Raw genomic sequence first — 16,917 nt, 5'->3', positions numbered from 1 at the left:
ATATCCTGGATTATTTGCTATGATACCTTCTTACATCAATCAAAAGTAAAACAAAAGTGGGATTAAAACCTCTACGGGGAATTCCATTCCTTGCCCATTTTTTCTGAAGAGAAGAATTAGTAACTTTGTGCATCTGTTCTAGCTGTCAAAACCCCCAGAAATGATAGCAGTTTTAGACTTCCCCTCAGTAGCAGAGAGTTATTGTTTAGCAAGGAATAAGAATATTTAGTTCTGCAAAAGATTTTCTAGGAAAAAGAATAAAACTAATCGATCTGTCATTCAACCCCTTAAAATTATTTATCAGTAACTCAAACCTGTTTGTACACTTACCCACATAATAGTCTAGTTCCACTTGCTGGAAACACAGGCCTTCCTCTTTGGGATTTATTTTGGGAGGCAGAGGCCTCTGCCACTTGGGGTTGTGTACTGATGAGAAGAGGTTGCCTGAAAGAAGGAAAACATTCACCAATCCTGTTTCACCAATTCCATATTTTGAACAATTAAATATTTCTTGCACTCATCCCCACAGTTAAATGATCAAACTTCAGGTACTTAGCAATTAGTATGTATTTATGATGGTTGCAGCAGGCTGGGTACTAGAACTGTTATTTGCAACATTTTAGGGAGCTTCTGATAAATCAATGAGGGAAGCCAGATTCCTTTAACAACCATACCATTCACTTAACAGCTATAGTGAATAATTTAACCACCATGTTAAAAAGTTATAAAATGGGACACAACTCACTTAACAACTGTCTTGTTTAACAATGGAAATTTGGAGTTCAGTTGTGGTTGTATAAGGACTACTTGTAACAATGTTTAAAACATTGAAACAGTATATTAAAATAAATTCTGTAACAGTTTAACAGAAATGAAAAGCTTAATTTTAACATGGATCATAACCACCAGGGACACTATCATCTACATATCATCCTTTGGCAGTTGCCCTTATTGTTCTGGCATTTGTTCTGCCTCAGAAAATCTCCCAATTTGCAACTCTGTAACTCACCAAGGGGAATGGTATCAGATGACAACTGTGCATCTTTCGTTTCTAGAGCCACCTCAGCTTCCACCTCATCCAGAAAAGCCAGCTCTTCTTCAAATTGTGAAGGACCATCTTCATCCCAATCTCCTCGTGGCCTTTTTGGTTGTGATGGGGTAAAGCTCCCAGTACTAATTCTTCTCACAGAAACCTTCTTATTTTCCATCTTGACTTCCCTAAAAACTGAGGATACCCCATGTCAGCTTCATCAAAAGTATGCTGTTTCCAAAAAGCAGAATCATCTATTCCAACTAAAAATTCTGATATTTCAGAAATCCCATAAATATAGGAAAATTACTTTTTCTATAGAGTCTGGTCTCTCAGGTATCCAGAATCAAGAATTATATGACCTTCTCTTACCAAATTAAGGGCAGTTTAACACTCTCATTTGCTTAAAATTTATTCACTTAAAATCAAGTCCCATTTGCTTGAGAATTGTTACTGTGTCCTTTCAATTTTTGCCTGGGATGAATAAAACAAGAGAATGAATTTTAAACACCAAAATACAACAGGTAAGGAAAGGGAAACACCAGGCCTCAGAACCACATCTTCAACTTTTTATTTCAAAATATACAGTTGCTTGAAGACCATTGAAGTCTGTGTGTATGTTTGTGTGTGTGTATGTGATATTTGTAAAGAACATGATTTCATTTTATACACATACACACACATAATGAAATCATGTTCCTTATAAATATCACTTTACTGAATCAGATCAATGATTCATTAAAATCAGTGGTTTCCAAAAAACACAAAACGGAAGTAGCATTATGGGCGATATTATTATCCATTGTATTCTACCAGTTTCTCCCTTTTAAATGCCATTTAATTGGTGCTGGAGGAACCACACTTTTGAAAAGTTGAATTTTCTCAAGTTTCCTCCAGCTATATTGGATTACTACTTCCGGCTACTTCAACCACCAAAGTTAAAGAGCTTAAAGCCCACACATCTGGAAAGCACTAAGCGGGGAAGGCAACCTCAGAATAACAAGCGCTGTTAGAAAGTTTGATTCTTTGTATACACTTTCCCTCTGCATTTAGTTTATCTATATCGTTGCTTCAGACCCTTAAACAGCCCATGCATCCTCCGCGCGTGTGGACCATGATGGTTGGGGACGATGGATGTTACAGTTCAAAATTGTTATAAACCCTCAACCTCCTGCTCCCCGGAACCCCAAACAGATGTCAGGCAATTTTTTTTCCCCGGAGAGGTCGGCCACTTTCCAAGCGTCCCCCTCGGATGCAGAAAACACTGATTCTCCGTGTAAATTACCTCTCTTGGAACCCTCACGTCACCTCACCGCTCAGCGATTCTCCCGCCAACAAGTTGTGGGGAGGAGCCTCCCTTGTTGCCATGCCAACCCTTGCCCCGTTTGCTATCCCCCGCTACCGATTACGTTTTGCCTTTCGTCAGTCATTACGCGTGCGCCTTACTCTTTTGTACGGACGCGACCTCCATATTTAGACCAGCAAAGATGACGTAATTCCAGACCGTCTACTTTACTCGTGCTTCGTATTTGGGCAGGGAATGGCAAGAGCGGGAAGGCATACGGAAATTGCAAATGGCCCATGCGCATGCGCATACATAATAGCAGCTTGCGCTTTCTCAATAGAATAATAACAGACAGCAGAGAAAGGAATTAAGAGTTTACCTTCATGTACCCGAGATTCCATAAGAGTGGTTCTTTGGGTCCTTCGAGAAGCAATACAGAACACTGAGTTAACTTTACATTTCATGAAAGAAGGACATAATCACACTCATTTTACAGTGATGTCGTAATACATACGTCCTTATTTTGATGATTTATGGAAGCTGCTGTGTGCAATCACAGCTTGTTTAGTTTTTAGAAAAATAGAAGACTGACGGCAGAAAAAGACCTCATGGTCCATCTAGTCTGCCCTTATACTATTTCCTGTATTTTATCTTACAATGGATATATGTTTATCCCAGGCATGTTTAAATTCAGTTACTGTGGATTTACCAACCACGTCTGCTGGAAGTTTGTTCCAAGGATCTACTACTCTTTCAGTAAAATAATATTTTCTCATGTTGCCTTTGATCATTCCCCCAACTAACTTCAGATTGTGTCCCCTTGTTCTTGTGTTCACTTTCCTATTAAAAACACTTCCCTCCTGAACCTTATTTAACCCTTTAACATATTTAAATGTTTCGATCATATCCCCCCTTTTCCTTCTGTCCTCCAGACTATACAGATTGAGTTCATTAAGTCTTTCCTGATACGTTTTATGCTTAAGATCTTCCACCATTCTTGTAGCCCGTCTTTGGACCCGTTCAATTTTGTCAATATCTTTTTGTAGGTGAGGTCTCCAGAACTGAACACAGTACTCCAAATGTGGTCTCACCAGCGCTCTATATAAGGGGATCACAATCTCCCTCTTCCTGCTTGTTATACCTCTAGCTATGCAGCCAAGCATCCTACTTGCTTTTCCTAACCCCCCCCCCCCCACCACCACACTGCTCACCCATTTTGAGAAATCAGACTATCAGAAATTTTCCATTCTTTTTTATTTTATTTATTTTTGTCAAGCATATATGAGATTACTTTAAAACTATTAAAGTTTTGAGTACCTGTGAACATTAGTACAGGGATGGCAGGCGCTTTTAGAATAATTGTACTCATTCGTATATTTATATTGCCCATTCAATCATCAAACATTATTTGCATGTGGCTATGTTTAAACAATGTTCTTTTTGTATTGCTTACTGAATTTAGTGTTTGATCCAAATTGATTTTACCCTCTTCCATTCATTCTTGGCCCTTTATCTTGTTTTACCATGTACCCTTATCCCTGTTGCATTCAATATTTTTATTTTTTTGTTTCTCTTGAGATACCCACATTTCCATAGAATACAGTGAAATGATCAAAATTGAGACCAAAATGTGTGCTGTTAATTAGATTTTTGTTATGCGTGTTTTGCCCCATTTTACAATCTTTCTTGGCACAGTTAAGTACATCATTGTAGTGATGATCTCTATGGCAAAATTCATGTCTCTCCAAAGTACCATGCTAGAAAATAGTGATAAAATCAAAAGCAAATCTTAAGTAATTTTCCTGGGATCAAGTGGCTATAACAGCTTTGGCTTTAGTTCCAAAGAACTGCTTACTAAATTTATTACTGCTTACTATACTTATTAAAACAATCAAATGTAATAGTCTGCTGTTGGCATTGCATAGGTTCCAGCCACACAAAATTAAACTGGAATTAAGACTTGGAACGATGACATTTTTATTAAAGGTGCAAATATATAATTACATAGCATGTTACAATTCAGAGAAAAAAGTTTCATTTGATACCAAAGAGCTGTCAGATTATTTAGACTTTACCAAATCAAATGCAGAAATGTTGATTGATTGATTGATTGATTGATTGATTGATTGATTGATTGTTAGAGTTGAAAGGAACCATGCAGGTCATCAAGTCCAACCCTCTGCCTGAGCAGGAAATCCTATAGCACCCCGCCCAAATGGCAGTCCAATCTTCTCTTTAAAGTGTCCAGAGTTTATTTATTTATTTATTTTGTCCAATACACAATGAGGGTTTTAGTGTGTATATATCTATATACACATAATAAAGTACATGATGAAGGTTATAGAGGAGATACTCATAGTGAAATATATCTAACAAATAATAGAAAAGAAGATATAGTAAAAGAACATATCAATGAAAGAGTAGAAGAAAAGATATAGGAATAGAAGAAAGGTATAGGACATATAGGAGAACAATAGGACAGGGGACGGAAGGCACTCTAGTGCACTTGTACTCGCCCCTTACTGACCTCTTAGGAATCTGGATAGGTCAACTGTAGATAATCTAAGGGCAAAGTGTTGGGGGTTTGGGGGTGACACTATGGAGTCCGGTAATGAGTTCCACGCTTCGACAGCTCGGTTACTGAAGTCATATTTTTTACAGTCAAGTTTGGAGCGGTTAATATTAAGTTTAAATCTGTTGTGTGCTCTTGTGTTGTTGTGGTTGAAGCTGAAGTACTCACCGACAGGCAGGACGTTGCAGCATATGATGTTGTGGGCAATACTTAGATTTTGTTTAAGGCGTCTTAGTTCTAAACTTTCTAGGCCCAGGATTGAAAGTCTAGTCTCGTAGGGTATTCTATTTCGAGTGGTGGAGTGAAGGGCCCTTCTGGTGAAGTATCTTTGGACATTTTCAAGGGTGTTAATGTCTGAGATGCGATATGGGTTCCAAACAGATGAGCTGTATTCGAGGATGGGTCTGGCAAAAGTTTTGTAAGTTCTGGTAAGTAGTGGGAGATTGCCAGAGCAGAAGCTACATATACCAAACATAAAATATAAAAGCCTGGGGGAAGGTGTCTCAACTCCTCCATGCCTGGCGATAAAGGTGGGTCTTGAGTAGTTTGCCAAAGACAGGAGGGTGGGGGCAGTTCTAATCTCCAGGGGGAGTTGATCCAAGAGGGCAAGGGCCGCCACAGAGAAGGCTCTTCCCCTGGGGCCCGCCAAACGACATAGTTTAGTCAACGGGACCCGGAGAAGGCCAACTCTGTGGGACCTTATCAGTCGCTGGGATTCGTGCGGTAGCAGGCAATTATGGAGGTAATCTGGTCCAATGCCATGTAGGGCTTTAAAGGTCATAACCAACACTTTGAATTGTGACCGGAAACTGATCGGCAGCCAATGTAGGCCATGGAATGTTATAGAAACGTGGGCGAATCTAGGAAGCCCCACAATGGCTCTCGCGGCTGCGTTCTGCACGATCTGAAGTTTCCGAACACTTTTCAAAGTTGCAGTAATCGAACCTCGAGGTGATGATAGCAGTATACAGGTATATGAGGGACTGCCACAGTGAGGAGGGGGTCACTCTATTCTCCAGGGCACCAGAGGGCCGGACGAGGAACAATGGCTGGAAGCTGGCCAAGGAGAGATTCAACCTGGAAATAAGGAAGAACTTCCTGATGGTCAGAGCAATCAACCAGTTTAACAGCCTGCCTGCAGAGGTTGTGAACTCCCCAATCCACCCCCATCCACCCCTGTCCCAGTTAAAAGCGGTGTTCCCCAAGGTAGTGTATTGGGACCAACGCTCTTCATTCTCTACATCAATGACCTTTGCGATTAGATCACAAGCAACTGTGTCCTCTTTGCCGACGATGTAAAACTCTTCAACACCACCGATAACACAACTACTCTCCAAAAAGACCTTGACGCTGTTTCTGAGTGGTCTAACACATGGCAACTCCAAATCTCAACTAGCAAATGCTCTGTTCTACACATTGGGAAGAAGAATCTGAACTCCAAATACGAACTGAATAATCAAATTATCACAGATAATCCCCACTCGGTTAAAGACCTTGGTATACTAATAACAAAAGATTTAAGTGCCAAAGCCCACTGCAACAATATAGCCAAGAAGGCTACAAGAGTTGTAAACCTAATCCTACGTAGCTTCTGCTCTGGCGATCTCACACTACTTACCAGAGCTTACAAAACTTTTTCCAGACCCATCCTCGAATACAGCTCATCTGTTTGGAACCCATATCGCATCTCAGACATTAACACCCTTGAAAATGTCCAAAGATACTTCACCAGAAGAGCCCTTCACTCCACCACTTGAAATAGAATACCCTACGAGACTAGACTTTCAATCCTGGGCCTAGAAAGTTTAGAACTAAGATGCCTTAAACAAGATCTAAGTATTGCCCACAAGATCATATGCTGCAATGTCCTGCCTGTCGGCAACTACTTCAGCGTCAACCACAACAACACAAGAGCACACAACAGATTCAAACTTAATATTAATCGCTCCAAACTTGACTGTAAAAAATATGACTTCAGTAACCGAGTTGTCGAAGCGTGGAACTCATTACCGGACTCCATAGTGTCATCCCCAAACCCCCAACACTTTACCCTTAGATCATCTACGGTTGACCTATCCAGATTCCTAAGAGGTCAGTAAGGGGCAAGTACAAGTGCACTAGAGTGCCTTCCGTCCCCTGTCCTATTGCTCTCCTATATCTCCTATACCTTTCTTCTATTCCTATATCTCTTCTTCTATTCTTTCATTGATATGTTCTATTACTATACCTTCTTTTCTATTATTTCTTAGATATATTTTAATATGAGTATCTCCTCTATAACCTTCATCATGTATTTTACTATGTGTATATAGATATATACCCACTAAAACCCTCATTGTGTATTTGACAAAATAAATAAATAAATAAAAAGCAGTTTAGGCAAGAAGGTTACTACGCAGCTCGAAGGTCATTATAGTAGCAACAATTCCAGCTGATCCCATTAGTCCCATATCAGAAAAAGAGTTTCATAGCTAGAGATGCAGGAGGCAAGGCCCTTAAAGGTGGAATTTCTCTAATGACCACCATGATCCTGGCTGGTACCTAACTCTAAACCTGGCTGGACACATCTCTTAAAAGTGAATCCCCATTCAGTGACAGCCAGGCCTCGTTGATGTATGCCAGATCAACATGTTCCTTCTCAGTAAGATCTTGGATGACTGGAGCTTTGTTAACCAACCAAGCATTCAGTAGCAGGATCTGAAGCTCCAGGCCTCCAAGGGAATCCTGTCCAGTGATTGAGCATTAACTAAGGGAACCCAAATCTGCAGATACTAAACATTGGGGACTCTTCCCCTCTAACGGCCTTCCTTCCTGTTCCCATAGAGTCAGGCATGGGGGAACTAAGACATCTCCCCCTGGGCATGTTTAAATTGTGTATGGTATGCTTGTGAGTGTGTATGTACTATATGGGGTTTCTTTTTAAATCTTAAATGTTTTAAATGTATTCAGATTATTTATGATTTGTTTTTCTCTGCTGTGAGCCGCCCCGAGTCCTCGGAGAGGGGCGGCATACAAATCTAAATAATAAATAAATAAATAAATAAATAAATAAATAAATAAATAAATAAATAAATAAATAAATAAATAAATAAATAAATAAATAAATAAATAAATAAATAAATAAATAAATAAATAAATAAATAAATAAATAAATAAATAAATAAATAAACAAACAAACAAACAAACAAACAAACAAACAAACAAACAAATAAATAAATAAATAAATAAATAAATAAATAAATAAATAAATAAATAAATAAATAAATAAATAAATAAATAGAGTCCCATGCCCATCACTATACTGATGCAATGTCCCACCCTATGGCTACCTATATTCCCTTCTAGCTCGTCACCCTGTAGAACCCTACCCCAATCATTCACATGCATCTACTGAGCCTTTCTAGGGAGGATAGGAGCTGGAGGAAGCCCCCATGGTACAATAGCTCAAGCTCTGCACCCAGGGCTGCCCCTGTTCCATTCACACATTAACAATCACAATCACAAATTCTTGGAAAACTCTTCATAATCTACTTAAGTTTAGGAAGCATCCTACATGGGTTCCCATTTTCCCCAAAACTCTGTAAAGTGGATTAGGAACTAATCTAGGCAATCAATTCCATCCTCAACCATGGAAGTTCCCTGTCTTAAAATACCTTTGGGCCAGTTACATCCTAATCAAGAAGGTGAAATTGGCCCAACGCTATTTTAAGCCAGGGAACTTCCATGTGGCAGAGAGAACAGTCTTTGGAGCTCTAGGATAGCCCACACTACAACTCTGCTTTGCAAACTTCACCGGATATTGGTCTGCTTCAGAGTATAGTTCAACATGTTGGTTATGATCTTTAAAGCCTTTAATGGCTTTGGTCCAGGCTACCTGGCGAACTGCCTCTTCCCACTAGGACAGGGGTAGGCAAAGTTGGCTTTTCTATCACTTGTGGACTTCAACTTCCAGAATTCCTGAGCCAATCATGCTAGATCAGGAATTCTGGGAGTTGAAGTCCACATGTCATAGAAGAGCCAACTTTGCTTGTCCCTGCACTAGGACAAGCCCGTCCTACTTGTCCCGATAGAGAAGGTCTACTTTGGTCAAGGAAGTCTAACTACTGGAATCCAGAAAAAGAGCCGCTGCTGCAACACCTACTCTTTGGAACATCTTACCCTCTAAAGTAATATCCTCCATCCATTTTTCCAAAAGACCTGGCTCTGACACTTGACTTATGGAATTCCTTTCTTTGTTTACCCTTTCATTGTTTTTATTAGCTGCCCAGAGTCCTTTGGGAGTTGGGTGACATAAAAATCCAAATGAATGAATGAATGAATAATAATACTAATAATAATAATAATAATAATAATAATAATAATAATAATAATAATTGAATGAAATACATATATATATATACATACATACATACATACATACATACATACATACATACATACATACATACATACATACATACATTCCATACTGGAAATAGTTGCTGGATTGATGGCAAACTACCCCATTCCCTTCCACCCTGTGCTGTGCTCTCCATTCATTCATCTTTTTAATGTATGTTCATTGTATTCTTTTTCCACCATTTATTTTATCGTTCCATTATTTTACTTTAGTTCTGTCTACACACCTTTGATTTTCTTTCATTTTATTATTGTAAGCTGCCCAGAGTAGCCCTATGGCAAGAAAGCTGACAAATAAATTTAACCAACCAACCAACAAATAAAATAATTAATACATTTATAAATTTGATAGACTAATTATCTAATTTCAGTACTCCTTTATGACAGCTTTTTGAAAAGGGGGCAAAGTTGACGTCATTGGGCACTTGCCAAAGCCTGTATCTTGCTTTCCCCAGTCTTTGGATATTCTTCTTATTGATCCGTGTAACTTGGCCCCTGTCTTTCCTTTTGGAGAGTAGTTGTTTCAGTTATTGAGGAGAAAAGGTGAGAAGAGATATGTCGCAACTCATATCATCCCACTTAAGATCTCCAGAACCCACATGAAATAAGGCAATCTGAATATTAGGCAGTACTCAAATGACATCGCAAATCACAAAGCTTTAATTCATAAATAAACTAATAATAGTAGTAGTAATAATAATAATAATAATAATAATAATAATAATAATAATAATAATAATGGGAATCAGCTCCCTCCAGAGATTAGAACTGCCCCCACCCTCCTTGCCTTTCTTAAACTCCTTAAAACCCACCTCTGTTGTCAGGCGTGGGGGAACTGAAACATCTCCCCCTGCCTATGTAGTTTTTTATGTATGATATAATTGTATGTATGTTTTTTTAATATATTGGGGTTTCTTGCTTTTTAGCCTTTTTAAATGTATTACAGTGTTCCCTCGATTTTCGCGGGTTCGAACTTCGCGGAACGTCTATACCACGGTTTTTCAAAAATATTAATTAAAAAATACTTTGTGGTTTTTTCCCCTATACCACGGTTTTTCCCACCCGATGACGTCATATGTCATTGCCAAACTTTTGTCTGCCTTTAAAAAACATTTTTTTAATAAACTTTAATAAATAAACATGGTGAGTAATAATCTAAATGATTGCTAAGGGAATGGGAAATTGTAATTTAGGGGTTTAAAGTGTTAAGGGAAGGCTTGGGATACTGTTCATAGCCAAAAATAGTGTATTTACTTCCGCATCTCTACTTCGCGGAAATTCGACTTTCGCGGGCGGTCTCGGAACGCATCCCCCGCGGAAATCGAGGGAACACTGTATTGTTATTTAAGACTCTAATTATTAGATTTGTTATTATATATTGTTTTTATCATTGCTGTAAGCCGCCCCGAGTCTACGGAGAGGGGAGGCATACAAATCTAATAAATAATAATAATTATTATTATTATTATTATTGTTGTTGTTGTTGTTGTTGTTGTTATTATTATTATTATTGATTAGATTTGTATGCCGCCCCTCTCTGAAGACTCGGGGCAGCTCACAACAATAATAAAACAATATTACAATGAAACAAATCTAATATTAAAAACATCTAAAACCCCATCATTTAAAACCATGCAGCACACGCATACCAAACATAAAGTATAAAAGCCTGGGGGAGGTGTCTCAGTTCCCCCATGCCAAATGGGAAGTAAGTTCTGGGAAAAGTATAGTGTCAGCTCTCTTACTTGCGATATGGAATTTTGTGTTTTAGATGTGTATAATCTGAGTGAATTTCTGTAAAGACAATGGTAAGCAATTCACTGTTTCTTATGTAAACTCCTAGATTGTGAAAAGGCTTCCTTCTTATTTCCCCTTCACACACTTCCTTTTTTCTCCTCTTCAGGATTGTATATGTCCAGGCTTATGCAAAAAACATAGGACGTAATCATTGTGCTTAACTGGAAGATAAACTGGATCATGTTCCGAAATAACTCTTGAAGGTTGTGGATTCAAATTTTTTAATAGTTTTGTTTTGCAGGTCATGCTAAACCCTAACATCATTTCATTCTTTTGATTTAGTATATTGTATTTGCCCAGTCAATTATCATTTATCTAAAAAATCTTAAGAAACCCCAGGCTTAGTACAGTATCTGAATCCAGTTGTCATGTGAAGTTTTTAACATGTTAGAATTTGTTCTGGAGATGAGAATTTTTCAATGCTCAGTCATTAAGCATACTAAAAGAATGGATTGTTCCTTCTTGCAATCTCATATATTTTGACTTTTCTTTCTATAATTCATGCTCAAACTTGTTTTTCAAGAATAAATCCCACTGCATTTAATTCAAATAATTCTGTGTTTCCTGTATCAAACTTAACTGCTGCTCTCCATATAAAGTTTAGAAGATAGTCTTTATCATTGCATTTCCTCAAGTGCCAAAAGGTTACATGTGCGTGATAGCATGCGCATGTGCCCACACCTATAAGTCAATGCCTCAAGAAACACCCCACTGCCCTGTGAATGCACGCAAAATCCCCCTCCTCCGTTTCCTGACTTACAGTGGGCCTGGTAGGCCTGTTTTTCACCTATTCAGACTCCAGAGGCTTTCTTGGAGACTCCACCCTATCCTCAGAGCCCTTTTGGAGGCCGAAAATATCCTCCCAGAGCCTCCGTGCAAGTTGAAAATCTGCTGGCCAGTGCACACGTGCGCACTGGAGCTGAGCTACGACAGTGGCCCACGTGCCACTTGTGGCATGCGTGTCATAGGTTCGCCATCATGGTATTATGTGTTGCTCTTTTCGTAAGCCATCCCAAATCACCAGAATGCAAAAGAAAACCCCTATAAATGTGATTAGGAAAACTGAAACAGAGGGCTATAAACATTGGATTTAAAGGATGTGGGAGTTTTGAATTCAAATCCAGATCCAGTTCTGGATTTGACGTTGGGAAGAACTTCATTAACTTCTACCATAGTCTTGAAAAACTGAAGGTTGTTGTGACCCTTCCTATAATTTTAGTGGAAAATTAACACTACACATTTATTGAGGGAAAATATTACTTTCCTAGAATAATATCATACATTTGGCAGTTTTCCACAAACATTTAACAGATGTGATAGCCCTTGGAGAGGGGCGGCATACAAATCCAAATAATAATAATATTATTATTATTATTATTATTATTATTATTATTATTATTATTATTCACCTTGTCAGAAATTAAGTCATTATGACAACAAAGGGAGTTAGCAGATAACAGCAATATCTAAACATCAAATACTTTCCATATTTTGCTGGTCTACTCTTACGGTATACAGTAGTTCTTTTTGGAAAGCACTTTCCAAATACTACCTTTGCTCAAGTGGTTTTAAAAGTTGTTGGATAAATTAATAGATCAGTTTTATCAGTTTACTCTTAGCAATTATCAAAATGGTCACTCCAAGTGGAGAAGTAGGGGAACAGTTGTGCAGAAAAGTTATTGTTTGATAATTTATGGGACTACTGAAAGGGTTTAATAGACCTTTTGTGTAGGAAATAAAAAGATACTGATTTAGATGGGTTGCTCAATTATTACAGAATTTTTAATTTTTCACACAAAAGGGTATAACAATATGTCACAGGCATCTATCAGATAACGTCAGTATGTTATTACCAGAAATGTATAGAAAATCATTTTCATCCCTCTCTAGGCTTGTTTGAATGTCCTGACAATTTCAAATTGATTACTCTTTCTAGGTTTCCCCTTTGTTCTCATTTCTTTCCTTTCTCCCTTTTTAGAAGCAGCATGGCTATCTTTTCAAACACCCAAGAATATGCTTTGTGCAAAAAAAAAAAAAAATCACAAAAAACTGTGTGTGTGTGTGTGCACACGTGCGCGCGTTGTGGTTGCTACGCACTATAGCAAAGCACTTGATTAAATCATGATGTCACTAAAGGCTTTAATGCACCTAATTCACTTGAGTAAACACCTTCAAAATTAAACTGGATCCAAATTTAAAACAAATGCAAAATTTAAGCAGGCCCCTTGGGAAAGCATGAATGAATTATTTTATAGTTTGTCCTTCAAGTGATCAGAGTGAAATAAAAAATAAATAACAAAACCAAGCCTTTACCTTACTCTATTGCAGGTTTTTATTAATGAATCGCATAAAAATGAAGAGGTGTTTGAGTCAGTTGGTCACCTGACGACAATCCATGTAGGACATGTTCCATTCCTGCTCTGGTCCCATTTAGCTTTTGTTAACCAGCATTGACCAGGTCTTCCACCAACGATAGCACATTATGAACTACCCTGTTTCCCTGAAAATAAGTCACCCCTGAAAGTAAGACATAGGTTTCGTAGAATTGCCTAATACAAGGCATCCCCTGAAAGTAAGACCTGGGAGACGTTTCGTTTCACAGCATTCCCAAACAGAACGTACATAACACTGCTGTCCATAAATAGCATCCCAAAACGCTGCATCAATCACATTTAAAACATATCCAACAAGGTAGTAGTACATAATGGTACAGTGGCAGTAAGAAATTCTTGACAGGATCCACAGTTTGTCTGGTTATGCTGGTTTGTGATGACAACTACTGTACAGTATATAATAAATGTTCATATTTTTTTTGTTCAGCAATAAATGTGAATTCTTCTTCATTGAAAAAAAAATAAGACATCCACTGAAAATAAGGCGTAGCAAAAATTAATATAAGACACTGTCTTATTTTTGGGGAAACAGGGTAACTGATTGGCAGAATAGCTATCCCTGCGTCTAATTATTGCTGCGTTCTTGTTGCATATTTATTTATTTCCTTACTCGATTCATTTATAATAATAGCAATGGTACCAATAATTTGAAAATGTTCAATAATGTAAGAAGAATGTTATTTGTTCAAACAATCAAGATTTCTCATTGTCAGGATTGGAAATGTTGGTACTTGGGCCATTGATTGTCATTCTTTTCCAATCCCAGGTTGCAGATTAGGACAGTGAATTATACTTCCAAGTCTAACTCCCTAGGGGAAAAGGGAAATATTCTTCAGATAGATATCCAACTATGCATTCTTCAGATATCTCAGGGTTCCATTTCCATCATCCCCAGCATTAGCATGACTAGCAGCTAGAGTCACTAAAGCCCATGGGAGCCTCAAAATAGCGAGTCTTGGGAACACCCGTGTTTTGGTCTTCATAGTATCATAGCAGCTGGTTACAATAGATCACCTAATCTTTATAGAAACACCCCCCTTTAAAAAAAAAAAAAAGAACAGAAATGGCAATATTGAGATCACAAAAGATTGGTTTGTTATTGAAAGATTGAAATGTGTTCAGAGAATAAAAAGTCCCTTAGGCTTGTATTTCTCAACAATCTTCCTTTTGTTTGTTTGGCATTTCGCCCTTCAATCACCTACACACTTTCATCACACTTGACCTGTTATCAAGCCTCTAAGAGATCCTAATCTATTGTGCTCTTTTATAGTTAAAATCCCTTTGTACTGTACTTCCTTGAGCCCACAGTATGAACAGATCCCGGCTATTACATTATGTTTCTCTTATTTTGTAGTGTATTGGCAAAAGATCTAAGCCAGGGCTGCCAAATTCCGGGCCCAGGGGCCAAATACATCATACGCTGGCCATGCCCACGCCCACACTTGGTTTAGTGAAGGGGGGGAAAGTCCCAGTCGGTCATGTCCCAGTCATGTCATGTCCCAGTCGGTCCACGACAAACTACTCCTAAAACTCAAATCCTATGGCATCTCAGGACTCCTCCACAACTGGATTACTGCATTCCTGTCAAACAGGCAACAAACTGTCAAAATTGGTAGCGCCATCTCCACCTCCGTCCCTGTCATAAGCGGCGTTCCCCAGGGAAGCATACTAGGTCCTACTCTCTTCATTCTCTACATCAATGACCTCTGTGACCATATCGAAAGCAACTGTGTTCTTTTTGCCGACGATGTGAAACTTTTCAACACCACTGACAACACACTCACTCTCCAAAAAGACCTGGACTTTGTCTCAGACTGGTTTAACACCTGGCAACTTCAAATATCAACCAACAAATGCTCTACCCTCCACATCGGCAAGAAGAATCCAAACCGCACATATGAACTGAATAAACAATCTCTCACTGCTAACCCACACTCAGTAAAAGACCTTGGAATACTAATATCGAATGACCTAAGTGCTAAAGCCCACTGCAACAATATCGCCAAAAAAGCTTCTAGAGTTGTTAACCTGATCCTACGCAGCTTCTGCTCAGGCAATCTCACACTACTCACAAGAGCCTACAAAACTTTTGCCAGACCCATCCTAGACTACTGCTCATCTGTCTGGAACCCATACCACATCTCAGACATCAACACCCTTGAAAATGTCCAAAGATACTTCACCAGAAGAGCCCTTCACTCCTCCACTCGAAACAGAATATCCTACGAAAATAGACTAATAATCCTGGGCCTAGAAAGCCTAGAACTACGGCGCCTAAAACACGATTTGAATATTGCCCACAAGATCATATGCTGCAACGTCCTACCAGTCAATGACTACTTCAGCTTCAACCGCAACAACACAAGAGCACGCAACAGATTCAAACTTAATACGAACCACTCCAAACTTGACTGTAAAAAATATGATTTCAACAATCGAGTTATCAAAGCGTGGAACTCATTGCCGGACTCAATTGTGTCAACACCTAACCCCCAACATTTCTCCCTTAGACTCTCCACGATTGACCTCTCCAGGTTCCTAAGAGGCCAGTAAGGGGCATACATAAGTGCACTAGTGTGCCTTCCGTCCCCTGTCCAATTGTCTTTCCTGTCTCTCACTTATCATATATATTTTCTTTCTTTCATATATCCTCTCCTCTAAGTTCACTTTACCCTTATATATATTACTACATGTCTATTTTTCTTCCTATGTATTTGTGTATTGGACAAATGAATAAATAAACAATAAATAAATAAAAAAAAAATGTGACAACGCCATGATGGCCTGAGTTTGAAAACCTCTGATGTTCACTTTACCCTTATATATATTACTACATGTCTATTTTTCTTCCTATGTATTTGTGTATTGGACAAATGAATAAATAAACAATAAATAAATAAATAAAAATAAAAATGTGACAATGCCATGATGGCCTGAGTTTGAAAACCTCTGATGTAAACCAATTGGATTACAAATATAAGTAAAGTAGCCATTGGATAATTTTAGAAGGCCAGTATTAGAAATGACTTTTTCCCATATGTGTCTGTTGAAAATTTTTGCTCTGATTTAGGGGAGGCCCTTTTATGTTTATATGCAGGGTAAGATATATTTCTTAAGATCTGAGACTTAATTAGGAATGAACAGCAGGAAAGAGCTAAAATAGAAGTTTAAAATATAAATATGTAAATAGAAATGTACAATATAAATACTTTTGTAAATAAAATTAAGTATAATGTGATTAAGTTTTTAAAATGTGACAAAGGTCATAGGAAACATAGGCAACAATATAACAGTGCAGAATTATTTATTGTACTACTATTTCTTTAAAAAAGAATAGAAAATTGATAATTTCTATTTTTTTTAAAAAGAAAGGAACAGTATATTTCTGCATGTAGCTTGATTCTTCCCACTTGCTTCTTTTTGTTAAAGCAGTACATAAACA

At 38.1% G+C, this 16,917-nt stretch overlaps 2 protein-coding genes across 3 annotated transcripts in view; one reads left to right on the top strand and one right to left on the bottom strand.

The window, feature by feature from the left end:
- POLD1 (DNA polymerase delta 1, catalytic subunit) overlaps nt 1–2,454 on the bottom strand; it is a 44,005-nt gene extending 41,551 nt beyond the window's left edge. The window contains exons 1-4 of one of the 2 annotated variants that reach the window (XM_070766848.1): nt 2,316–2,454; nt 1,341–1,504; nt 1,010–1,225; nt 331–444 (exon numbers count right to left, since the gene is read on the bottom strand). In XM_070766848.1, the coding sequence (XP_070622949.1) occupies nt 331–444; nt 1,010–1,208 (313 nt within the window). In that variant the 5' untranslated portion in view covers nt 1,209–1,225; nt 1,341–1,504; nt 2,316–2,454. The remainder of the gene's footprint in view (nt 1–330; nt 445–1,009; nt 1,226–1,340; nt 1,505–2,315) is intronic. The other variant, XM_070766846.1, reaches the window with a different exon arrangement.
- The window catches only part of RUVBL2 (RuvB like AAA ATPase 2), a 615,067-nt gene that overhangs the window by 525,801 nt on the left and 72,349 nt on the right, over nt 1–16,917 (top strand). The window lies entirely within an intron of this gene.

The sequence above is a fragment of the Erythrolamprus reginae genome, chromosome Z (genome assembly GCF_031021105.1).
Source record: "Erythrolamprus reginae isolate rEryReg1 chromosome Z, rEryReg1.hap1, whole genome shotgun sequence".
NCBI classification, from domain to species: domain Eukaryota; kingdom Metazoa; phylum Chordata; class Lepidosauria; order Squamata; family Dipsadidae; genus Erythrolamprus; species Erythrolamprus reginae.
Note: the sequence above shows the minus strand (reverse complement) of the source record. Positions and strands in the feature narration are given on the sequence as shown.